This window comes from Drosophila subpulchrella, chromosome X (assembly GCF_014743375.2).
Source record: "Drosophila subpulchrella strain 33 F10 #4 breed RU33 chromosome X, RU_Dsub_v1.1 Primary Assembly, whole genome shotgun sequence".
NCBI lineage: Eukaryota > Metazoa > Arthropoda > Insecta > Diptera > Drosophilidae > Drosophila > Drosophila subpulchrella.
In genome coordinates this window covers 9293897-9315989 of record NC_050613.1, presented here as the reverse complement: position 1 = coordinate 9315989, position 22093 = coordinate 9293897, and the positions used below count along the sequence as shown (strand labels likewise).

The window sequence follows — 22093 nt, the reverse complement described above, 5'->3', positions numbered from 1 at the left end:
CAAGAATGCAATAAAATAAATTGTTCATATAAAAAATCCATGCTTAAAACACTTCATAACAGGGAATGTTATACAATTCATATACATATCAATAAAATATTTCAAATTTCTCAAAAAAAATCATCAATAAGCTGTGGTTTATGTAGAAATTAAACAAAAACCAACCTTGAAATAAGGTATTTATTCCTTATTCGGCTCCGTTTTGCTTAATATCAGAGATGCCAGCACATCGCTAGCCATTTGTACTTTGTAGAGATGCGTCAGCTGCTTGCGACGCTCCTCCACACTGGCTGCCGGCTTTAGCACCACCTTCCAGGCCTCCAACTCCTCCTGCAGACTCTTCTCCAACTCGAGGTTAGCATCGGCGACCGACAGGTTGGGCTCGTTGACCCGCAGGTAAGTAAGATTGCAGTGCAGCAGGAGAAGATCTCGCATCAATCGATGCATTAACAGGCGCAGTCGGTCGTCCGTTTGGGCGTAAACATGCCACTGCTCACCGGGATCGTCGCGGAGGAGCAGAGTGCCACACCACTGCGACAGTGGCTGGCGGTTGTAGAAGATGCGCTGGACAGGATTGGCGGCGGCAGCGTCAGCGGTGGAGGACTGAAAGGGTGAGTCAGGGCACGAATCGTCGAGCAGGTCGGATTCTGGAAAACATTAGGTGTTAGCATAGACTAGTGGACATTCCTGAAAGGTAACCACTCACTCTGTTCTTTTTCCGGCTCCTGGGCTTCTATTAACTCGAACTGCAGCTTGGAGACCAACTGTTGCTCGAACGTTGTGCAATCCTCGGCCGCCTGGAATACTAGTTTCAGTGAGCAGTGTGCTTGGTGCGTCATAATCACGGCCAGAAAGTCCTGGTGCAGCGTTTTGGGTGAAAAGGTGGGAGCCAGTGACTCTGTGGCATCCAGCAGCTTCTTGACGTCAAAGCTAATCAGGTGCAACTGCCTAGGGCACGCATTCTTCTCCGCTGTGGCCCCAACCTCATACTGCACCATCAGCTCGAGTTTCTCGGCATGTAGGAGATCTACCAGACGCAGACGCACTACCATCGCGACGGAGGATTCGGGCGGCACTTGCCTCGGCTTGCGTACCGGTCGCCATTTGAGACGCATGGTGTGCTGATCCTGGCAAGCCCAGAATTGCGCCATCTGGTCGTACTCCTCGGGCGGTTGGCCATTGGGCAACAGGGGCAGCTCGTACAGGCGGTGCTCCATGCAGAAGTCGATGTGGGGCTCCAAAAAGACCAGCGGATACACCTCCTTGGCAATGGTCAGTCGATGCCCGCCGGCTATGTTGACCAGCACGGTGCCGCAGACGAGATAGTCGCCGCTGATCCGAGTCCATACATCCCCGAGCCTCCTTAGCGGCTGCTTCTCCTCGAGGAGCAGAGAGCGCTCGCCGGGCGGGCCGAAGAGGAAGAGGTCCTCGGCCAAGGCGAATTCCTTCTGCGTTTGCGCTCGCTGGCTGGCGAGCTCCGCTCGGAGGGAGTGCACCTCCTGCAGCCGGGCCTCTAAATCTGCCGCGGGTGCGTAAGCTTCCTTGGACGTGCTGGGTTGCTCCTCCTCCTCCTCCTCCTCGCAGGGCTTCTGGAAATCGCAGCGCTCTCGTTTGCCATTGCGGAAATGCAGCTCCACGACGGCCTGGTAGGGAATGGGACCTGGAGCCATCTGGAAGGACAGCACATCCCTGTGCTGCGCCACCAGCTCGAAGTTGGCGCCGTGCTCCTTGGGTCGCCGCAGCACGATGAGGTGTTTCCAGCAGTGAATCAGCAGGTAGATGTCCTCCCGCTGAAACGCATACTTCCCCAATTTAATGGGCAGCTCCTCCGGATCCTGCAGCATGCTGGATTCCAGTCTATCCCTGGACTCCGTGTTGGGCAGGAAGGGACACATCGGTCCGTCGTAGCCCTCCAGTTGGCTGGCCACCTCCTGGAGCTTCGTGTCCCGCAAATCGATGTGGTGCACCAGCTCCTTGCGCCGGAATTCGTAGAACTTGAGGTTCCTGGCCAGCACCAAAGTGGAGCCGAAATTGAAGCGATCGTGCTGTCGGCCCAGGTGGAGATTGTGGCAGAAGGCCATCCGCGACCGCTGCATCACCATCTCCGGCACATTCTCTTGGATAGCTGCAAGCATGGATGCGGAAACCACAAGGTAAACAAGGAGGCTTCAAAGGAAAAAAACGAAATGGAACCGATTTATCGAAGGGCCCGTTTGGCGGGTGGCGATAGGCAGGCAGCAACGACTATCGATATCGATATCGGTGCTATCATCAAAGTTATTATTTGAATTTTGATTTGTAGTTTCATTTATTTTGGTTTCCAAGGCACGGCGTTTCTTAAAATATAAAATGTTATAATTCATTTATAAAACAATTAGTATAAAAAGTACAAATTTTATATGGGTTAAACTGTACACAACATACATATGTAGATTATGACGAATTTTATGAAACCTCTGTCGATCGAGAATAATTTAGTTGCAATTTTTGGAAATTACCGAAACTAATGTCGCTTCAGTACCCTACCTTCAGTATCTAATTAAGCTCCCAAATGTCCTCCTAAGAAATTTAAAGTCGGAATTCCCAAAATTCGGCTAGTGATCCTGATAAAAAACATACATATATTCTTTATACTTTCCATAGAATACAATATACCTAATGCTTTGGTTTGGTTTATTTCATTGCGATTTCATCTTCTACTGTCCGCGTCTGAAGTGGACCGACAGCATCGAATTCAAAAACAACTTTAAACATGAAAAACAATATTTTAAGGTAGATAAGTATACAAGCGAACGAAACTGGTCACGGTTTCCCGGCACTTGGGACAGAGTTTTGATGGCTCCAGTGCACTGATCAGACATTCCTTGCAAAAGACGTGCCCACACCGGGTGGCCACCGGCTCGTTGGGTGAGTCAAAGCAAACCGGGCACTCGTAGGGGTCCATGTTCTCATCGACCAGTTGCCTGGTGATGGGGACTACCTCTTCGGTCAAGTCGATGATCGCTTCCGGCTCAATTCCGTCGGCTGCGCGGCGTGTGCTCTCCTTTTTAATGGGCAGGAAGCCCAGAAGACTTCGCAAGTATGAAAACATTTCTTCACTTTCAATATTACTAACTGCCTGGTATACCAAAACACGCTGTTCGTATATAAACGTACAATTCTGAGGTAGGACTCAGGGGTAACTTAAGGTTCAAAACTGTCTATTTGATTTAAAATGGGGTACGTTCCATATCAACGGCCACCTTCGTTTTTTTTAACACACAGCCACAGCAATTTTCCAAGATTTATCTTCATACCTAATTCGACAATACTACCACTCCATCATATATGAATTTTTTTACTTTAAGTTTTAAATGGAACAATTTAAAAAAAAAAACAATGCATTTTAATATTGTTTTTTTTTTTATCAAGGTAAAATTTTTTGTTTTTAAAGCCGAGTTACATAAAAAAAAACCGCTGGAAGCTTCTCAGGGATAAGGCAATTTTTAAATAATAAATTGAATTGAAATCAAAGAAGCATTTATCGCATAGGGATCCCCGAAGCGCACATAACACTCGAAAGCCCCTTGGACAGATATACATATAACGTTATTCAAAATAATGTTTTTCATCTGTAGCTTGGTTATAAGAATTGATTTCAAGGTGGAAGGATAGTAGTTTTTATGGGCAGCATTCATTGCATTTAGGGGAATACCCTAAATGAGTTTAAGAATGTGAGCATTGCATTTTATCCGATAGCTATCGCTGTTACAAAAGTACCCTAATTTATCTGTAGATTTCTATAGAGAATCCTTAAATGTCAATTTAAACTAAAAATATTGATGATATTTTTAAGATTTCATTCATAAAAAGAATAATTTCAAGCGAAAACCAGCTATCGATGCAGTTAATATTCGCAATCGATAGCCACCGATTATTCAACAAGTTGTGTATATCGGTGGAACAGCTGATTGCTTGTAAGCGGCAAGAAGAAGACGGCACACAAACATTGCATTCCGCTCCGCCCGCGCGTCATCGATTCCCAGCTCGCTCTCTCTCTTTCTCTCCGCCCCCCACAGTGCTCCACCGCCCCCCAAGTCCCCAATCCCGGTGCGTGTGTGTGTGTGTGTGTTTGTTCGGGATTTCTGGTTCAGGTTCTGATTGTACGTGCTTGTGTGCGTGTGGTGTGCCTATGTATCTGTGCTGTTGCTGCATCTTCGTCTGCTCAAAAAAAAAAAATCACGAATGCAACTGCAACGTTTCAAAAATCAAAGAAAACCCGGTAGCTGAAACCTCATTTTGTTGCTCAGTGTTTCAAGTATTACCAATTGCAAGCAACAAACAACAAAAATATATTCCAAGAAAACAACAACAATAGCAAATGCAGAGCAACTGAAGCGCAAACACACACAAACACAAGCAGTAGGGATTGTGAAAGCGAGATAGAAATAGACTAGGCACAATTTATAGCACACACAACAACAAAAGAGAAAAATAAGGCTAATTATAAGAGAAAAGTGTGTTGGCCGGAATCGATAAATAACGGGACTTAAGGAGGCGATTTGTTTGGAACGAACAGTAAAAATACACCGAAGAGTAGGAGAAGTAGACGACGAACAACAACAACAACAACAAGCAGCTGTGAATCAGTCCGTCCCGTTCCCACCCCCGCGCTTCCGCTTCCAGCGCCGGAAATTCGGATTTAGATTCGGATTTGGCTTGGCTTGGGCTTCCAATTCGAACTCGCCTTCAACTTCAATATATCCACATCGAAATCCGCAAATTCTCGTTTTCCCACAACATGGTAAGTACTGGCGCAGATTATTGCCGCCTTTTTCGAGTTGCTCGCTTGTCTTGGCCAAAAGCGGCAGTGGCAACAACGCCCACACACACGGTGCCCGGTTGCTTTTGGCCAGGTTTCGAGCGCTCCACGGCCGCAGTTTCAGTCCGAACTTCGTGGCCAACAGTTGGCGGCTTCCAGCTGAAAGCACAGTGAAACCTCCGTGACGAGACACCGCCCAAAAATCCACTTTGCAATCCTTCGATCGAAATATTAAACAATAACTACTTTAGTAGTCAAGGTATTTTGGAATATCTTAGGAAATACTTATCGTTATTTCAAGTACAATATAATCTTAATCTTAATTCTTAGTTTTTTGAATTAAAAAATCTGAAAATACAGTTTTTAAAAGCATTTTGTAATATACTTACATACTTATATGTATATAACTACATATATCTTATCTATTGAATACAGTATTAACTCAAGAAGTCCAACTCAAAATATTTTGTTGAAAACTCGAATAGTTTGCAGCCCAGGTTGAAGAAATTTTTTCTATTTTACAAATATCTTCGGAAATACTTATCGTTATTTCAAATACAATATTATCTTAATCGCATAACCTAGTTCCACTTAGTTTTTTTAATTAAAAAAATCTGAAAATCCAGTTTATAAAAGCACTTTGTAATATACTTACATACTTATATGTATATAACTACATATGTATATCTTATCTATTGAATACAGTATTAACTCAAGAAGTCCAACTCATATTTTTTTTTTATAAAAACTTGAATAGTTCGCAGCCCAGGTTGAAGAAATTTTTTATATTTTACAAAAATCTTAGGAAATACTTATCGTTATTTCAAATACAATATTATCTTAATCGCATAACCTAGTTCCATTTAGTTTTTTAAATTAAAAAAATCTGAAAATCCAGTTTATAAAAGCACTTTGTAATATACTTACATACTTATATGTATATAACTACATATATCTTATCTATTGAATACAGTATTAACTCAAGAAGTCCAACTCATATTATTTTTTTTATAAAAACTCGAATAGTTCGCAGTCCAGGTTGAAGAAATTTTTTCTATTTTAACTATATTGTAAATTCATTTTTTTGGACTTAAAGTTATATATTTAAGTTTCAATCAAACGAAATATTGCTAGTTATTTTCAGTTATAATTAAGATACTGAAAATTAAATATCCTAGAAAACGAATATTAATAAATGGGATTTAAAGCAAAGTGCAAAATATATTTATTAAATATATGTATTATTCCCAAAAAAAATATAAAAATAAAGATAACTGTATGGTAAAATATTTTGTATATGCTAAAAACAGTTTTATTAATATTAAATTAAATATTTCGGAGTTATGAATTTAGAACTAAGAATTTAGGATGTGAAATTCTTTCGTAAAAGACTATTTGGGTTGTAATCAAGAAGTCGAAAAGTATGCCACTCGTAATCTCCAATCGAAAAGTGCCTTGACTCTATAATCACACATTTGTATTTGCCTTTGCATACGATAAGGTTTTAGTAAATTTTTAATGTGATGAGCGAGAGATAGGCATTAAATGGTTTATAAATTAGCTATAGTATATGGTTTTTGGGCAGAGTCAAGACACTGGGTACCATCCACATCCATCCATCCATCCGCCTGCGTACTTGTCTCACCTGAGTGGGTATCCAAATTAGGGTCTGGATACCGCCTGGGCACACACATATCCACATACAGTACCCCACCAGGTGGTTACTAAACTCAAGTCCGTTTTCCCAGAGCCCGCCCATCGTCACGCGACGGAGCGCGCAGCAGGCGAAGATACAGACGCGGGCAATGGCCAGCAAGTCCAAGGCGGGATCGACGGCTGCGACGGCGGCGGGAGTGATCGGCAGCTCTGCCGGCGGCGGCAGCGGCGGTATCAGTGGCGGTATCAGTGGCGGTATCAACGCCGCCGATCCGCGAAAGGCGAACAAACCGAGCTCAGCGCTCTTGGAGGCGAAACGTCGAGCACGGAACATGCTCAAGAACCAGAGCAACGTCATGCAGGAGTGCGTCACGGATATATTCCAGAATGTGAGTAGATCCAGGTAGTGCTATCCAGTGATATCCTTACTAATCCCCCCTAACTATCCCCACACAGGCTGTCAACTGCAAGGGGCTGGTGCGGAAACCCACGGCCCTGATCTACGATGAGTCCATGAGCCAGCACTGCTGTCTGTGGGACAAGCAGCACTACGAGTGCCCCGAGCGCTTCACACGCGTCCTAGAGCGGTGAGTTCAATCCCAAGGGCTAAAATAAGTGAGTTACCATATGCAGGAAAAAAAAATCTACAATATTTTTTTTATTTGAGACTTAAAAGATTAATGTGATCATTATTTAAAAACGACACAAGTTTAATATTGGAGCGAGGGCTATCCTCTAAAAAAAAAGGATCTGAAGAATTCGCGTTTTTTCTAAGTCCTACCATACATTTTTCAAAATATATTATAATTGTGCAAGATGAAGAACGGGACCTATAGATCTAGTTTTACATATAATTTTAAATCAAATACCAGGAATTCAATTCGGTACAAAAAATATTATTATATTCAAATATCTTTAAAAATATAAAAAAATGTATTCGGCATCAGTAGGTTTTGAACCCTGCATAAATTACCGTGCTATTTAAAAATTTTTCAGGTTAAGTTACAAACAAGTAAATAAATCAAGTGAGTGCCAAATATTATAAATATTATAATTTGCCGAAACTAGTATTCTAAAAAACAATTAATAAAATTTCAGAAAAGTCACTTCATTACTAAGTTCGATATGTAACGTTTGCTATTCAAACATTCTTAATTTTATTGACATATTTTACATAATACCGGTTTCTAAACCATAAGAAAATTGTATTTTTTAAAAACCCGTTAAATATTTTAAATGTAAGTAAAATAAAATACTATCAAATTACTTTATTAGTAATTTTTAGGTTGATAAAAAATATTTGCCAGTTATACTAATCTGTCTTCCCTAATCTTCTCCAGCTGCCGCGAGCTGAATCTGGCGGAGCGCTGCTTGGAGTTGCCCTCGCGATCGGCCACCAGGGAGGAGATCCTGCGCCTGCACACGGAGGAGCACTTCGATCGCCTGAAGCAGACCTCTGGGATTCGCGATGACGAGCGCATGGAGGACCTGAGCTCGCGCTACGACTCGATTTACATTCATCCGGTGAGCAATCCGTACTCGCTGGGATCGGTAATCACGGATCAGTGGAACAATGCATGGGGGAAGCGCTTGCATCTAATTACCTTATTTTATTGTATTTACGCTTGATTGCTAGCTAAGATTGTTTATTTTACTTTGCTGACTTGATAAATGCAAATTGAAGCAGATTAGATTAGATGCGGCCCAGTGCACAGGCAGGGGTTTAGGTACAGTGCGGTTTATAGATGTAAATGTTAAATTAATAACGTATAGATATAATTTCAAATGCGTTTTTAATTTTTAATTTTAAGAGAAAATTTGTGTAGGTACAGTACAGTAGAATGCCATAATTAATATTAATTTATTCCTTATTGTTTGGGGTAGAATATATGTAAATGTATTCTCATTGAAACGAAATTTGAATTACCTTTCTAATTTTGATTTGCTTCAATGAATATTTATTTCGAAAATCCATGATGTTATTTATTACTTCGGCTTTTACTTGTTACCTCTTTAATATTTCATTAGTTAAGACCCCCACAGTTAAATCTCATCCAGCAAATCAATCCTTTTTGCTGCTAAACGCACTGTAGATGCATATAAACAAGTTCTTACGTGGTTGTGTTTATATTATTCACTATAAGATAAGATTATTGGTGCCTTATTAGCACTGAGTAGATTATGATAACCTCTGATAAGTGATAACCTCCTCACCTTTCTCCCCACAGTCCACTTTCGAGCTTTCCCTGCTGGCCACCGGCTCCACCATCGAGTTGGTGGACCATCTGATTGCTGGAAAGGCCCAGAATGGCATGGCCATCATCCGGCCGCCGGGCCACCATGCCATGAAGGCCGAGTTCAATGGATACTGCTTCTTCAACAACGTGGCCCTGGCCGCCCGGCACGCCCTGGACGTCCACAAGCTGCAGCGCATCCTGATCATTGACTACGACGTCCATCATGGCCAGGGAACGCAGCGGTTCTTCTACAACGATCCCAGGTGAGATGCGACTTGGCTGTACTTGACTCTACAAAAATAACTGATGATTTATGGGGGTAAATGTTTACTTTAAGAACTTTCTTTTATTTGGGGTCGTAAAGGGGCAATTTCCCTGTTCATATTATATTTTGTACATACTGTTAATTATTAAAAGACTTAATTTATTGATAGTTTTCAATAGAAATGCTACTAACAATTTTGTCTCTATCTGCCATATTTTTGGGATCGGTTTTACCCCTATTTAAGTATTTTCATATTTTCTAATTATATCAAAATTTTAAACAAAGTCATGGCTCATTTTTTTTAAATTTTTTTTTCCTTCTAGTTATAAAATATAAATAATTAAATGTACCATTTTAATTTTCCAAGTAAGAATAATAATAACTAATTTCCCAAACCAATGCTTATGTTTTACCCCATCGCTTTATCCTTTATAATAAAACTTAAAATGAGTATTTTCGTAGGACTTTCTTCACTTCTTAAATTACTTACCTAAATTAAATTACTTAAAATATTTTTTAACTTTCCTTAAGATATGAAAATGTATACATTTCATTGACCAATTGTTATTATCCAATTAGTTAAATGTTTAAACTGCTTAGAAAGACTGCTTTATAAAGGTTCAAGTTCCTAAAATCAATGCTTATGTTTTATACCATCCCATCCATTATCATAAGACTTAAATTAAAATCAATGAGTAAATTCTTAGGATTCCCTTCTCTTCTTAAATTACTTCAATTATATCTTAACTTTTTCTTTACCTATGAAAATGTGCAAACCAAGTGTCCAATTGAGACAATTAGTTTTATATTAATACCATACTTTAAGGAATACCAAATCATGAGTTCCTAAAACAAATGTCTATGTTTTCAGGGTGGTCTACTTCTCCATCCACCGCTTCGAGCACGGCAGCTTCTGGCCGCACCTGCACGAGTCGGATTACAGCGCCATTGGAGCGGGAGCGGGCACGGGATACAACTTCAATGTGCCCCTAAATGCGACGGGAATGACGAATGGCGACTACCTGGCCATCTTCCAGCAGCTGCTGCTGCCGGTGGCCCTCGAGTTCCAGCCGGAGTTGATTATCGTCTCGGCTGGCTACGATGCGGCCCTGGGATGTCCGGAGGGCGAGATGGAGGTGACGCCGGCCTGCTATCCGCATCTGCTCAACCCGCTGCTGCGACTGGCCGACTCCCGGGTGGCCGTCGTCTTGGAGGGCGGCTACTGCCTGGACTCCCTGGCCGAGGGAGCGGCCCTCACGCTGCGCTCCCTGCTCGGTGATCCCTGCCCCCCGCTGGTCGAGGCCCTGGCTCTGCCGCGTGCCGAACTCACCCAGGCTCTGCTCAGCTGCATCGCCGTCCATCGGCCGCACTGGCGTTGCCTGCAGCTCCAGAAAACCTACGATTCCGCCGAGCTGCTGGCCCAGGAGAAGGGGCAGGATCTGCACAAGGTGCTGCGCCTTTGGATCGGTGGACCACCGCCTGTGGATCGCTATCCGACAAGGGATACGGCGATTCCACTGCCACCGGAAAAGGTCGCCACGAACACGGCCCGTCTGCAGGTGCTGCGCACTGAGACCAAGCTATCGATGCCCTCGGTGAGGGTTTGCTATGCCTACGATGCCCAGATGCTGCTGCACTGCAACCTCCACGATCCCGGCCATCCGGAGCAGCCTTCGCGCGTCCAGCACATCCACAAGATGCACGATGAGTATGCCTTGCTGTCGAGGATGAAGCAACTGGCCGCCAGAGCGGCCACCACGGATGAAGTGTGCCTGGCCCACACGCGAGCGCATGTCAACTCGGTGCGTCGATTGATGGGACGCGATCCGGAGGATCTGCATCAGGTGGCGGCGGGCTACAATTCGGTGTACCTGCATCCGCGCACCTTCGACTGCGCCACCTTGGCCGCCGGATCCGTGCTGCAGGCGGTGGACAGTGTCCTGCGTGGCGAATCCCGCAGTGGCATCTGCAATGTCCGTCCCCCAGGTCATCATGCCGAGCAGGATCAGCCGCACGGCTTCTGCATCTTCAACAACGTGGCCATTGCAGCGCAATATGCCATTCGGGACTTTGGTCTGGAGCGTGTGCTGATCGTGGATTGGGATGTTCATCACGGCAATGGGACGCAGCACATCTTCGAGTCGAACCCCAAGGTGCTGTACATCAGTTTGCATCGCTATGAGCACGGCGCCTTCTTCCCCAAGGGTCCCGACGGCAACTTCGATGTGGTGGGCAAGGGCGCCGGTAGGGGCTTCAATGTGAACATACCCTGGAACAAGGTCGGTTTGCTTGACATGTACACAACTTTCCAGTACGCTAACTACCTCATTTGCTGATTTACCGATTTGCAGAAGGGCATGGGTGACCTGGAGTACGCGCTGGCCTTCCAGCAACTGATCATGCCCATTGCGTACGAGTTCAATCCCCAACTGGTGTTGGTGTCTGCCGGCTTCGATGCGGCCATCGGAGATCCGCTGGGCGGCTGCAAGGTGACGCCCGAGGGCTACGGCATGCTCACCCACTGGCTGTCGGCTCTGGCCGGCGGCAGAATTATCGTTTGCCTGGAGGGTGGCTACAATGTGAACTCCATATCGTACGCCATGACGATGTGCACCAAGACGCTGCTCGGTGATCCTGTGCCGACGCCCCAACTGGGAGCGGCTGCGCTGCAGAAGCCACCGACGGTGGCCTATCAGAGCTGTGTGGAATCGCTGCAATCGTGCCTGCAGGTGCAACGTGGCCACTGGCGGTCCCTGGAGTTCGTCGGCCGGCGGCTGCCACGCGATCCCGTTTTGGGCGAGAACAACAACGAGGATTTTCTTACCGCCTCCTTGCGACAGTTGAATATATCAAATGACGATGCTCCGGGGGCGGTGGGCGGACCCGCCGGCGATCAGCCCGACTGCGGCGATGAGCGGCCCAGCGGCAGCAAGCCCAAAGTAAAGGTAAAAACGCTCACCGAGTATTTGGCGGAGAACAAGGAGGTACGAGATCAGCATTGCATTTATCCCCCTCGAATCTCCAAAGCCCACTAATCGGTTCATTGCGCGCTTCTATCTCCCCCCATTTCATGTGATCCCTCGCTTTCGGTCTCACTCTCGATCCCGATCCCGATCCCGACCCGAATCGCGGATCAGGCCCTCGAGCAGAATGAGATGTTCGCCGTGTATCCGCTCAAGACGTGTCCGCACTTGAGTCTTCTGCGACCGGAGGAGGCGCCGCAGTGTAAGCCAATCCAATCCAAACCCATCCCATGCCAATTCGGCTAGTGCTCTATATGGTCAAAGCAGTAGCACTTTTCTCAAACCAAGTCTTGTATCCATAATATTTTGAAGAAAAGTTCGAAATATGTGGTATTTCGTTGAATGATTTATAGTGATCTCGAGGTCATAGTTGGTTGTATTTATTTCTTAAGCATTATCGATTATTTGTATGATTTAGGTATTCCTACATAAATATTACTTATAGATTGTAGATTTCGTATAAATTCTTATATCTTTGAATTCTTGCAAAAACTTACCAGTTAATACAATATTTTTAATGAAAAACCCTATATACAAAGACTAAAATTGTAGAAACTATTTTATGATATTTAAGCATTTAATTCTGATCCATTTTGATTCGGATATACTATCATTTACGTTTTAAATTTGATATTGATTAATTAATGTTAAAGCATTTTTAGATCTATTCATAATGTAACAAAAGTCATGGTTTATAATAGGCGCTATTATTTTGACCGATAAGAAGGGCACTTGCATTTGGTACTATTTTCTAATTATTTGGTTATATTTGCTTTTGGAGCCAGAAATTGGAAATTGGTTATTTTTCTAAATAATTTATCAAAGTGCTATGCTTTGTGTGCAAATGGCATGCAGTTTTGTTGTGCTTGGAGGCTGAATTGCATTTTTCTAAGGTTTTCTGTTTATGGACTTTTTGAAAAACCTTTTCTTAAACTGAATTGATTTCAGTATAGGAAAAGTCTTTGTGGAATGTTTTGCTATTTTTGCTTTATTATACACAAGGGGTTTTATCATATTTAATTTAATGTATAATTATGTTCTGTTATCATTTTTTTAGTTTATTTTATAAATTTAGAATTGTCGCATGCTCGGATTTACTGCTTTTCGTACTAGTCATTTTTGTGGAAAATAAAAAAACTAATGTGTTTTTTTTTATGATTTTCCCCAATAGCAATAAACAGTGGAGCGGCCTGCAGCGTGTGCGGATCGACGGGGGAGAACTGGGTGTGCCTGAGCTGCCGGCTGGTGGGCTGCGGTCGCTACGTGAACGGGGACATGGAGCTGCATGCGGTGGAGGCACAGCATCCGCTGGCCATGAGCATGGCTGACCTGTCCGTGTGGTGCTACGTGTGCTCCTCGTACGTGGACCATCCCTGCCTGTACGCCTACCTCAATCCGCTGCATGTGGACAAGTTCCAGGAGCCGATGGCCTGGACACACGCCTGTCCAAAGCGCGAGGATGGCCGCTATCCGTTGGGGGCCGACGGGCGGGATGAGGAGGAGGAGGATGATGATGATGTCGCCGGGAGCAGCATCTGCTTTCGGCTGGAGCGACAGAACAACTGACCCTTGGCCATCCGCGTGCTGGACGCCCTCACGGACTACATGTGCACGCTCTGCCCGCCGCTCAGACACCTGATCCAGTTCCTGGCCGAGCACCTCTGGCCGCTGCTGGAACGCATTTACCTTAACCTGCTGCATTACTTCCTGGCCCACTGAGCCACCCCCCAACCCCATCCCAGATCCTCAAACCTGCATCCTGCATCCCATTTGCCCTAAATAAAAACACATTAAACATAAAATTGTTGATTCGGGAGCAGTCGGCCAGCCAACCATTGGTGATCCTAATCCTGGCAACTAGCTCCCTCAAGTTTATACAAATAAAAATTGTTAATGTTATCAACTAATGATCTAATAAAGACTTCGAGTGTTTTCGAGTATATTTTAGCGTACAATCTGGCTAAGCCTTAACTAAATATTAGATTTCTTCGGTTTGCATATATATTGTTTGCTACTTACTAACAAAATTAGGCAACTCAAGAATTCTTTAGCTCTCATATGACTCCGAAGAACTCGCAGATTCCGTCATCGTAACACCAATATTCCGTTTTGAAGAAAACTATCCTTAGCTTAAACCTGCTTCTTTAGAATCTGCGGTACACCAAATGATTGTATAATTTAGTTATTTCCCATCTAGAGCTTATCCGAACACAACAATCAGTTATTTCATGATTTTAAGATGTATTTCTATATTAACTCAACTTTATTGACAGTCATAATATAACGTAGAATTTAAGCGTTAGAGGATTATTTCTTTTTCTGTTGTTTGACTTTTCGTTTGGAGGATGGAGTGGGTGGCTGTTTCCGCTTGGTGGGCTTCCTCTTACGATGACCGCCATCACTGGAGGCGTCACTGTCGCTGTCGGAGAAGTCCTCGCTTTCCTCATCCGAGGAGTTGCTCTCTTCGGAGGATTCCTCTGGTTCCTGAGGCGCCTTTTTAGCCGCTTTCTTCTTTGGCTTCGGTTTGGGGGTGGTAACTGCCTCCTCCTCGGGCTCCTGCTTCTCATCCTGCTCGTACTCAATGGTCACGAATCCGCGTGGTGCCGCAGGCTTAGCGGTTTGGCCGCTTTCTGTCTTGGCCTTTGGTTTCTTCTCCACTTTGATGCGCTGCTCCACCGGACGGGCATTGCCGAACTGAGTGAGATCCAGCAGGCCCAAGCCAGTGGGTCGGCAGTCCATGTTGGTGCTGGCAATCTCCTCCAGCTCGCGCTTCTCCAGGTCAATCCTCCAGACTTTGATTTCGCCGGCGCTGAAATAGAGAAATATGTTTATTTTTGATATTAAATTTTGTTTTTAGTCCCTAAAATGGGTATATCTAATGATTTTATAATTATTTTTGTAAAAATAGGGGTAGTGTACATACTTAAAAGATGTTAAAAGTCTGGAATATAGATTATTAATTTTTTAAGTTAAAAAAATAAACAAAAATGGTCGATTAAATATGTTAGTTAGGTAGAATTTAATATATCTGGTTGGTCTTAATATCAAGTCAGTAGGGCAGTCAGATCCCCGAGAGAAACTCACCTGGAGACGGTAGCCAGTGATTCGTTCAGATAGGCCATGGCCTTGACCCTCGCCTCGTGTGCAGGAATGATGGTTGGCTGCAGGAAAGAAAACCAATTAGATAACATGGAAACCAGCCGGTAGAAAAGCTAAACCCACGGGAGCATCCTCTTCGTCCTTGAGGGAAATCCAGGCAATGCTGCCGTTTTCCAAGCCAGCCAGGAGCTCGTTCCCGTTCAGCCAGGCAACGCAAATTGGCTTCGCTGGCGTCTTGGAACGTCGCACCACATGGGCGTTCTTGATGTCCCAGACCTCCAGGCACAATGGACCGCTCAGCGTGAAGTGGTCGCCCTGTGTGGACCAGGACAGGCAATCCGGTTGGCTGCCCAGCGTTGTCTTGCTCTTCAAATTGGTCTTGTAGGCCACACGTCCCTTGACCAGGTTCCAGGTGTTCAGCACCTGGTCGCCGCCCAAGGACAAGGCCAGCTTGCTGCTGGGATGGCAACTGATGTGGGTGACGGCCTGGCCGGCATGGGCCTTCCGCCAATCGCCCTCCGTGGTCCAGCTGCCCACGCGGGTGGCGATCATGTGGCCATCGGCACTACCAGAAAGCAAGTGCGTTAGATCCGGCGAGAATTGCAGCGTATTCACAGTGCCCGCGTGCGAGAGCAGGATCTGCGACTGCTTCCGCGTCCGCATGTCGTAGACGAAGATCCGGTCATCGCTGCCGCCACTGGCCACCCAGGGTCCTTGCACGGCCACCGCTTTTATGGATCCGGCATGGGATCTGTCCGCAAAAGTCTGTTTTAGCTGCAGTTTGGCTGGTGTGGCGTCCTCCGGCGATTCGGACAGCTGGTAGCCCAGCAGGTACTCCTCGTAGGTGCCCACTATGATCTCGATGTCCGGCGGCATGGCGGGTTCTTTGAGGGATTTGAAAGATGCGTTGGAGGATTCTATTCGGTAGTTAAACAATTTGTTTATGCGCTCAACACGTGTGCCAGCGGAGTGGCAACGCCAGTTCGGATGGAACTAGTGGCTCACTTTTGGTCCGGCAACACTGGCTGTTCAATCACTTAGCTAGTGAAAAATATCGAGTACATCGAATATTCATTATTGGCTATTTTATTTTCGTCAAGAAGGCTAATAAAAAAGTATCATTCAAATATTTTTAACAAAAAACAGCTAACAGTAACGAAAATAAAACTAATAGAGCATCCATTTCATTTAAAACGTTACTACTATGCTAAATGCAGAAGTTGTAGAAAAATGGATTAAAAAAATGTTAACGAAATCGAATTGGCAACAACTGCATTAAACTTAAGAAGCGCCCGTTTAATTTTTCTTAGCCCAAAACTCTCGGCATATTTAGCTGACAAAGATTAAAATAAGAATAGTTGAAAAACTGACTGCTATGACAGACTAGAACTATACAATAACTAGAAAGAATTGAATTAAAATTGTAAAATTAAAAAATTTGTTTTCCCGCTTTGTCAAGTAATCCCGCTGCTCAGCTTAAAAAAGGCTGAAATTGACGGGAAAAGCTGATCGGGCAGCACTGGCTCAGATAAACCTGCTAGTATCGAAGAACGATGCGGTCCGATAGGTTCGGACACATAAATCGATTACAGGAAGATTGTATTTTGTGAAATTTTGCGAAGGAAAATTCGCTAAAATCTCAATAAAAACGATTGCATTTTTCTGTGCGGAGTGTTCGGTGAGCCAAGGGCAGTGGAAACTGCACATTTCCAGCACCGCCCGTGAGTTGGAGGCGTGGCAGTGCTAAACCGGCGGCCAAAAACCGAAAGAGACCGCCATGTCGAAGAGTTCCGGGTGAGTTTTAGCGGACTATGTCCAATAATCACAGATACTAATGGCTTTTACCCCCAAAAAGGCGCGACCGGGACAGGGAAAGGGAGCGGGAGAGGGACCGCGACCGGGATCGGGATCGGGACAGGGAGCGTGACAACCGGCATGACAACCGGCATGACAATCGCGCTCGCGACTATGACATGGGCAAGTCCAGGAACGGTGGCGGAGGCGGCGGAGGAGGAGGAGGCGGTGGCTCCCGCGGTATCCGGGATGACCGCAAGCGCGGCAAGGACATGGTCAGCGATCGTGGAAGACGGGATGACAAGCGGCGTAAGCGTTCCAGGTCAAAGGACTACGAAAAAGACAAGTAAGTAACCTGTGCCCTACAAAATAGGGTTCCTGATAACCATATAATATGGTCAAAATAGTCATTATTCCTGCAAAACCCAATTCAATGTTTGATATATCTCTTAAAAACACGATGCTGTGGCTATATTGTCACATACATCACTTACGATATTACTTCTGTATTATCAGCATAACTACTAGGTCAACAACACTATTTTACCTTTGACGAGATAGTAAGGCTGAATAGAATAGTTTGGCATCCCGCAAACCACTTTAAAAAAGACGTTAAGATCTATAAATACTTCAACATTCTGTCACATTAGATATGATTACTTCTATAAATCTTGTTTTTTAATAGAGGTATAAACGTAATTTATCCCTATACTTACTTATTACTTAATAAATTAATATTTATCAATTAAAATAGGGTTCTCGAAAAGTGCACTGTCATCTCATACACACAAGTTAAACTACTTTAAAAATTAGAAGCCTGACTTTTATCAAATCACATAACCTTTACATATTCGTTAAGATTACGTCGAGCATTTAAAAAATTGTACAACTAACTTCCAAAAAATCAATATTAATATGCTGCATTAATATATCCGTACAAGTATTCAAAACAAGGAATTTATTAATAAGTTATTGATTTTGAAAATACTCTCATTTTTTAGCGATATGATATATATGACTATAGACTATGGATATATGAAAAGGTTACACATTATGATTCCATTTCCCACCAAAACTTACATTCTCTAAAACAACTTTCCATCAGTTCTCCCTATTACAGACGCGTGGACAAGGAGCGTGAGCGTGATCGGGATCGCGATCGACAGCGAGAAAAGGATCGGGAGCGTGAGAAGGATAAGGAACGCGAACGGGAGAAGGATCGAGATCGGGAGCGCCAACGGGAACGGGAACCGGATGGCAGACGCGCAACTGCATCCGCTCCGCTGGTCATCCCCGTTCCCTCGACCAGCTCATCCGACGAGGCGGAGGAGGAGATCGACAAGGAGGAGCAACAGCGTCGCCTAGAGCAGGAGATGATCAAACGGCGGGAGCGTATCGAGCGCTGGCGGGCGGAACGCAAGCGGGATACCAAGGCGGCTGTTGTGGCGCCCGCGGTAGTCAAGTCCGCAAAGAAATGGAGCCTGGAGGATGAGTCCGAGGAGGACGACAGCAATCCGGCTCCGCCGCTGGACACTGGGAAGAAGGACGCCGAACCTGACTCGCCGCCCTCCAAGTTCCATAGCATTCGCAAGCGCTTCGACGACGATGTGGTCGAGTCGAACTTCTTGCCCGTAAAGCGTCCCACCTTTAGCAAGTCATTTGGCGCCAAATTGGGCATTGGCCTGGCTCCCAAATCCGAGGCGGAGATTAAGAAGGAGCCACCGGCTGTGGAGCCCAAGAAGGAGATAAAAAAGGAGCCCGAACCAGCTCCCGTCAAGATGGAGATCGACGACAAGCCCGCCGCCAAAAAGGAAGATAAGCCCAAGAAAGAGACGGAGCAGCCGCAAGTGGATGCCAAACCAGAATCCGCAGCTGGAGAAAAGCAGCAACCTGAAGCCGACCCGGAAGATGACATAGATCCACTCGATGCCTACATGCAGGAGGTCAACAACGAGATGCGACGTGTGAACAATTTCGTCAATCCACCAACCAAAGCCCAGGGCGTGGTCATCCTCACGGGGGTGGCCAAAAAGAAGACGGCAACGTTGAAGAAGGGCGAGCTGATCGAACAAAACATGGACAGCCTCGAGTACTCCAGCGAGGACGAGCTGGAAGACATACGTGACACGGCAGTTAACCTGGCTATGAAGCACCGCAAGGAGCTGGCCAAGATCGATCATTCCTCGGTGACATATGCACCCTTCCGCAAGAACTTCTACGTCGAGGTGCCGGAGCTGACTCGCATGACCGCCGGCGATGTGGAGAAGTATCGTACCGAGCTGGAGGGCGTCCAGGTGAAAGGAAAGGGCTGTCCGAAGCCCATCAAGGTGAGTCCCCAGCAGCTAGCAATTATGAGGAAAACTCAGGAGGTCCAATGTGGTTCCTACTCCAATTTAATACCGATTTCCGTTTACCAAATGCCACCTTAACTGATAATTCTCTCTCTGCCATCTACTCCAGACCTGGGCCCAGTGCGGCGTTAGCAAGAAAGAGATGGACGTGCTGCGACGGCTGGGCTTTGAGAAGCCCACGCCCATCCAGTGCCAGGCCATACCGGCCATCATGTCCGGACGGGATCTGATAGGTATTGCTAAAACTGGCAGTGGCAAGACGTTGGCATTCATTTTACCAATGTTTAGGCACATTCTGGACCAGCCGAGCCTGGAGGATGGCGACGGCGCGATCGCGATCATAATGGCGCCCACGCGCGAACTCTGCATGCAGATCGGCAAGGACATTCGCAAGTTTAGCAAGTCGCTGAACCTGCGGCCAATTTGTGTCTACGGCGGCACCAGGATCTCCGAGCAGATTGCCGAGCTGAAGCGCGGCGCGGAGATAATTGTGTGCACGCCGGGTCGCATGATCGATATGCTGGCGGCGAATTCTGGACGAGTAACGAACCTGCGCCGCGTCACCTATGTCGTCTTGGACGAGGCAGATCGCATGTTCGACATGGGCTTCGAGCCGCAGGTGATGCGCATCATCGACAATGTACGGCCGGATCGCCAGACGGTCATGTTCAGCGCCACGTTCCCGAGGCAAATGGAGGCGCTGGCCCGTCGCATTCTCAAGAAGCCCATCGAGGTGATCGTCGGCGGACGGTCGGTCGTGTGCAAGGATGTCGAACAGAATGTGGTCATCCTCAACGACGACGCCAAGTTCTTCAAGCTGCTGGAGCTGTTGGGCATCTACCAGGAGGCAGGCAGCATCATCGTGTTCGTCGACAAGCAGGAGAACGCCGACATCCTGCTCCGCGACCTGATGAAAGCCTCGTATCCCTGCATGAGCCTGCACGGCGGAATCGACCAGTTCGATCGCGACTCCACCATCATCGACTTTAAGTCGGGCAAGGTGCGGTTGTTGATCGCCACCTCGGTGGCAGCGCGCGGCCTGGACGTTAAGGATCTCATACTGGTCGTCAATTACGATGTGCCCAACCACTACGAGGACTACGTGCACAGGTGAGCTCTGCAATTCTAGCCTGTATAGCCTATATACCTAACTGCTTTTCCATTTTCCCAGATGTGGTCGCACCGGGCGAGCTGGCAAAAAAGGTAGCGCCTACACTTTCATAACACCGGAGCAATCGCGCTATGCTGGGGACATTATCCGCGCCCTGGACCTATCCGGCACCCTGATTCCCGCCGAGCTGACAACCCTTTGGACAGAGTACAAGGCCGCCCAAGAGGCCGAGGGCAAAACGGTGCACACGGGCGGCGGTTTCAGCGGCAAGGGCTTCAAGTTCGATGAGCAGGAGTTCAATGCCGTCAAGGAGAGCAAGAAGCTGCAGAAGGCGGCTCTGGGATTGGCCGATTCCGACGATGAGGAGGATATCGAGCAGGATATTGACCAGCAGATTGAGCAAATCTTTGCGGCGAAGCGAACAGTGAAGGATACTTCGGCTGCGGCCACGGCTGCGGCGGCGGCTGCTGCTGCGGCTGCTGCTGCTGCCGCCGTTTCGGGAGGAAATCCCGCCCTGGCCTCGGCGGCGGCCCAAGCGGCGGCAGCTGCAGCTGCTGCCAATTTGGCCATTGCTGCGGCTTCGGCGGCAGGTGGTGCTCAAATCGCTGGCGGAGCCCTCAGTTCTGATAAACTGGAGCTGGCCAAGCGGCTGGCCTCCAAGATCAACAGCAGCAAGAACCTGGACACCAAGGCCAGTGTGGTGGCCGTAGAGCCCATGCTCAAGGGACCGCATGTCAGTGGCGCCACAGCACCGCTGCTAACCGCTAGAACGGTGGCCGAGCAGATGGCCGCCAAGCTGAACAACAAGCTGAACTACCAGCCCAAGGAGGATGAGGAGGGACTGGGCCCGCTGATGGGCGGCACAACCAATTCGTTCACCAAATACGAGGAGGAGCTGGAGATCAACGATTTCCCGCAGCAGGCGCGCTGGAAGGTCACCTCCAAGGAGGCACTCGCCCAGATCTCCGAGTACTCGGAGGCGGGTCTCACCGTGCGCGGAACGTATGTGCCGCAGGGCAAGAATCCACCGGATGGCGAGAGGAAGCTCTACCTGGCCATCGAGAGTTGCAGCGAGCTGGCCGTCCAAAAGGCTAAGCGCGAGATCACGCGACTCATCAAGGAGGAGCTGCTGAAGCTCAGTTCCGCTCACCACGTCTTTAACAAGGGACGCTACAAGGTGGTCTAGACCCCTGTAAGAACCGCCCGCTATGATAAGATAATGAACTGTTCCTTGGAACTCGATCAGATACACATAAGGAAACTCCCAAGCGGATTTATCCCAATAAATTGATTGGATACATGTACTGTGTTTAATTTGGAGCAGATATTGTAGGTTACTTATCGGAATAGTCGACTTTAAATATCGAGTAAGGAATAAATCGATAAGGATTCAGATTAATTTATTTGCTTGGCCATTTCCCAAAAATGTCTAACCCATTGAGAACTCCAAATTGGTTTTCTTATTTTTTGTTGCTTTCTTGCTGCATTTTTATTATTTACTTATATATCTCCGCCTGCACCCGAGCGCAGCAATCAATTGATTTTCATGCTACAGTATTTCTTGTGTCTAGAAACTACTAAAATTAAATTTAAATGTAGTTATGAGCTTGGGCATGTCCGTTATTAATGGTATGTATTATAATTTTTTATAGATATTATTATGCGCATTTTGTATTGGTTTTATGAAAAAAATTTTATGTTTTTACTTGGTTTACATTTTTATGCACTAATTTGTCGGCAAATGTTTTTTTTTTTG

The 22093-nt window shown here is 46.1% G+C and overlaps 5 protein-coding genes across 8 annotated transcripts; 2 read left to right on the top strand and 3 right to left on the bottom strand.

Annotated features, from left to right (window-relative positions):
• Nucleotides 1–13: 13 nt before the first annotated feature.
• Nucleotides 14–2207, bottom strand: LOC119558319. Its single transcript, XM_037871731.1, has 2 exons — nt 707–2207; nt 14–647 (listed from the first exon to the last, which is right to left on the bottom strand). The coding sequence occupies exons 1-2, from the start codon at nt 2133–2135 to the stop codon at nt 181–183; spliced, it is 1896 nt and encodes a 631-aa protein (XP_037727659.1). The 5' UTR covers nt 2136–2207; the 3' UTR covers nt 14–180.
• A 314-nt stretch (nt 2208–2521) lies between these two features.
• LOC119557771 (E3 ubiquitin-protein ligase RNF125-like) lies at nt 2522–3171 on the bottom strand. Its single transcript, XM_037870669.1, has 2 exons — nt 2656–3171; nt 2522–2603 (listed from the first exon to the last, which is right to left on the bottom strand). The coding sequence occupies exon 1, from the start codon at nt 3089–3091 to the stop codon at nt 2768–2770; it is 324 nt and encodes a 107-aa protein (XP_037726597.1). The 5' UTR covers nt 3092–3171; the 3' UTR covers nt 2522–2603; nt 2656–2767.
• Nucleotides 3172–4010: 839 nt separating this feature from the next.
• On the top strand, nt 4011–13920 carry LOC119555884 (histone deacetylase 6). Of its 4 annotated transcripts, none has more exons than XM_037867542.1 (9): nt 4012–4783; nt 6550–6846; nt 6914–7044; nt 7798–7981; nt 8686–8957; nt 9831–11238; nt 11311–11943; nt 12097–12184; nt 13154–13920. In XM_037867542.1, exons 1-9 carry the CDS (start codon nt 4781–4783, stop codon nt 13546–13548), a joined length of 3411 nt encoding a protein of 1136 aa, XP_037723470.1. In that variant the 5' UTR covers nt 4012–4780; the 3' UTR covers nt 13549–13920. The 4 variants fall into 4 exon arrangements, with proteins under 4 accessions (XP_037723472.1, XP_037723470.1, XP_037723474.1 ...); XM_037867543.1 differs by lacking the exon at nt 4012–4783 and adding an exon at nt 4951–5060; XM_037867544.1 differs by lacking the exon at nt 12097–12184 and having other exon boundaries at nt 4011–4783; nt 13154–13292.
• Nucleotides 13921–14224: 304 nt separating this feature from the next.
• Nucleotides 14225–16058, bottom strand: LOC119555885 (p21-activated protein kinase-interacting protein 1-like). Its single transcript, XM_037867547.1, has 3 exons — nt 15205–16058; nt 15067–15143; nt 14225–14791 (listed from the first exon to the last, which is right to left on the bottom strand). Exons 1-3 carry the CDS (start codon nt 15955–15957, stop codon nt 14290–14292), a joined length of 1332 nt encoding a protein of 443 aa, XP_037723475.1. The 5' UTR covers nt 15958–16058; the 3' UTR covers nt 14225–14289.
• A 580-nt stretch (nt 16059–16638) lies between these two features.
• Nucleotides 16639–21637, top strand: LOC119555952 (probable ATP-dependent RNA helicase DDX46). The gene is made up of 5 exons (XM_037867662.1): nt 16639–16875; nt 16937–17221; nt 17981–19202; nt 19336–20336; nt 20398–21637. The coding sequence occupies exons 1-5, from the start codon at nt 16859–16861 to the stop codon at nt 21521–21523; spliced, it is 3651 nt and encodes a 1216-aa protein (XP_037723590.1). The 5' UTR covers nt 16639–16858; the 3' UTR covers nt 21524–21637.
• The last annotated feature ends 456 nt before the right edge of the window (nt 21638–22093 follow it).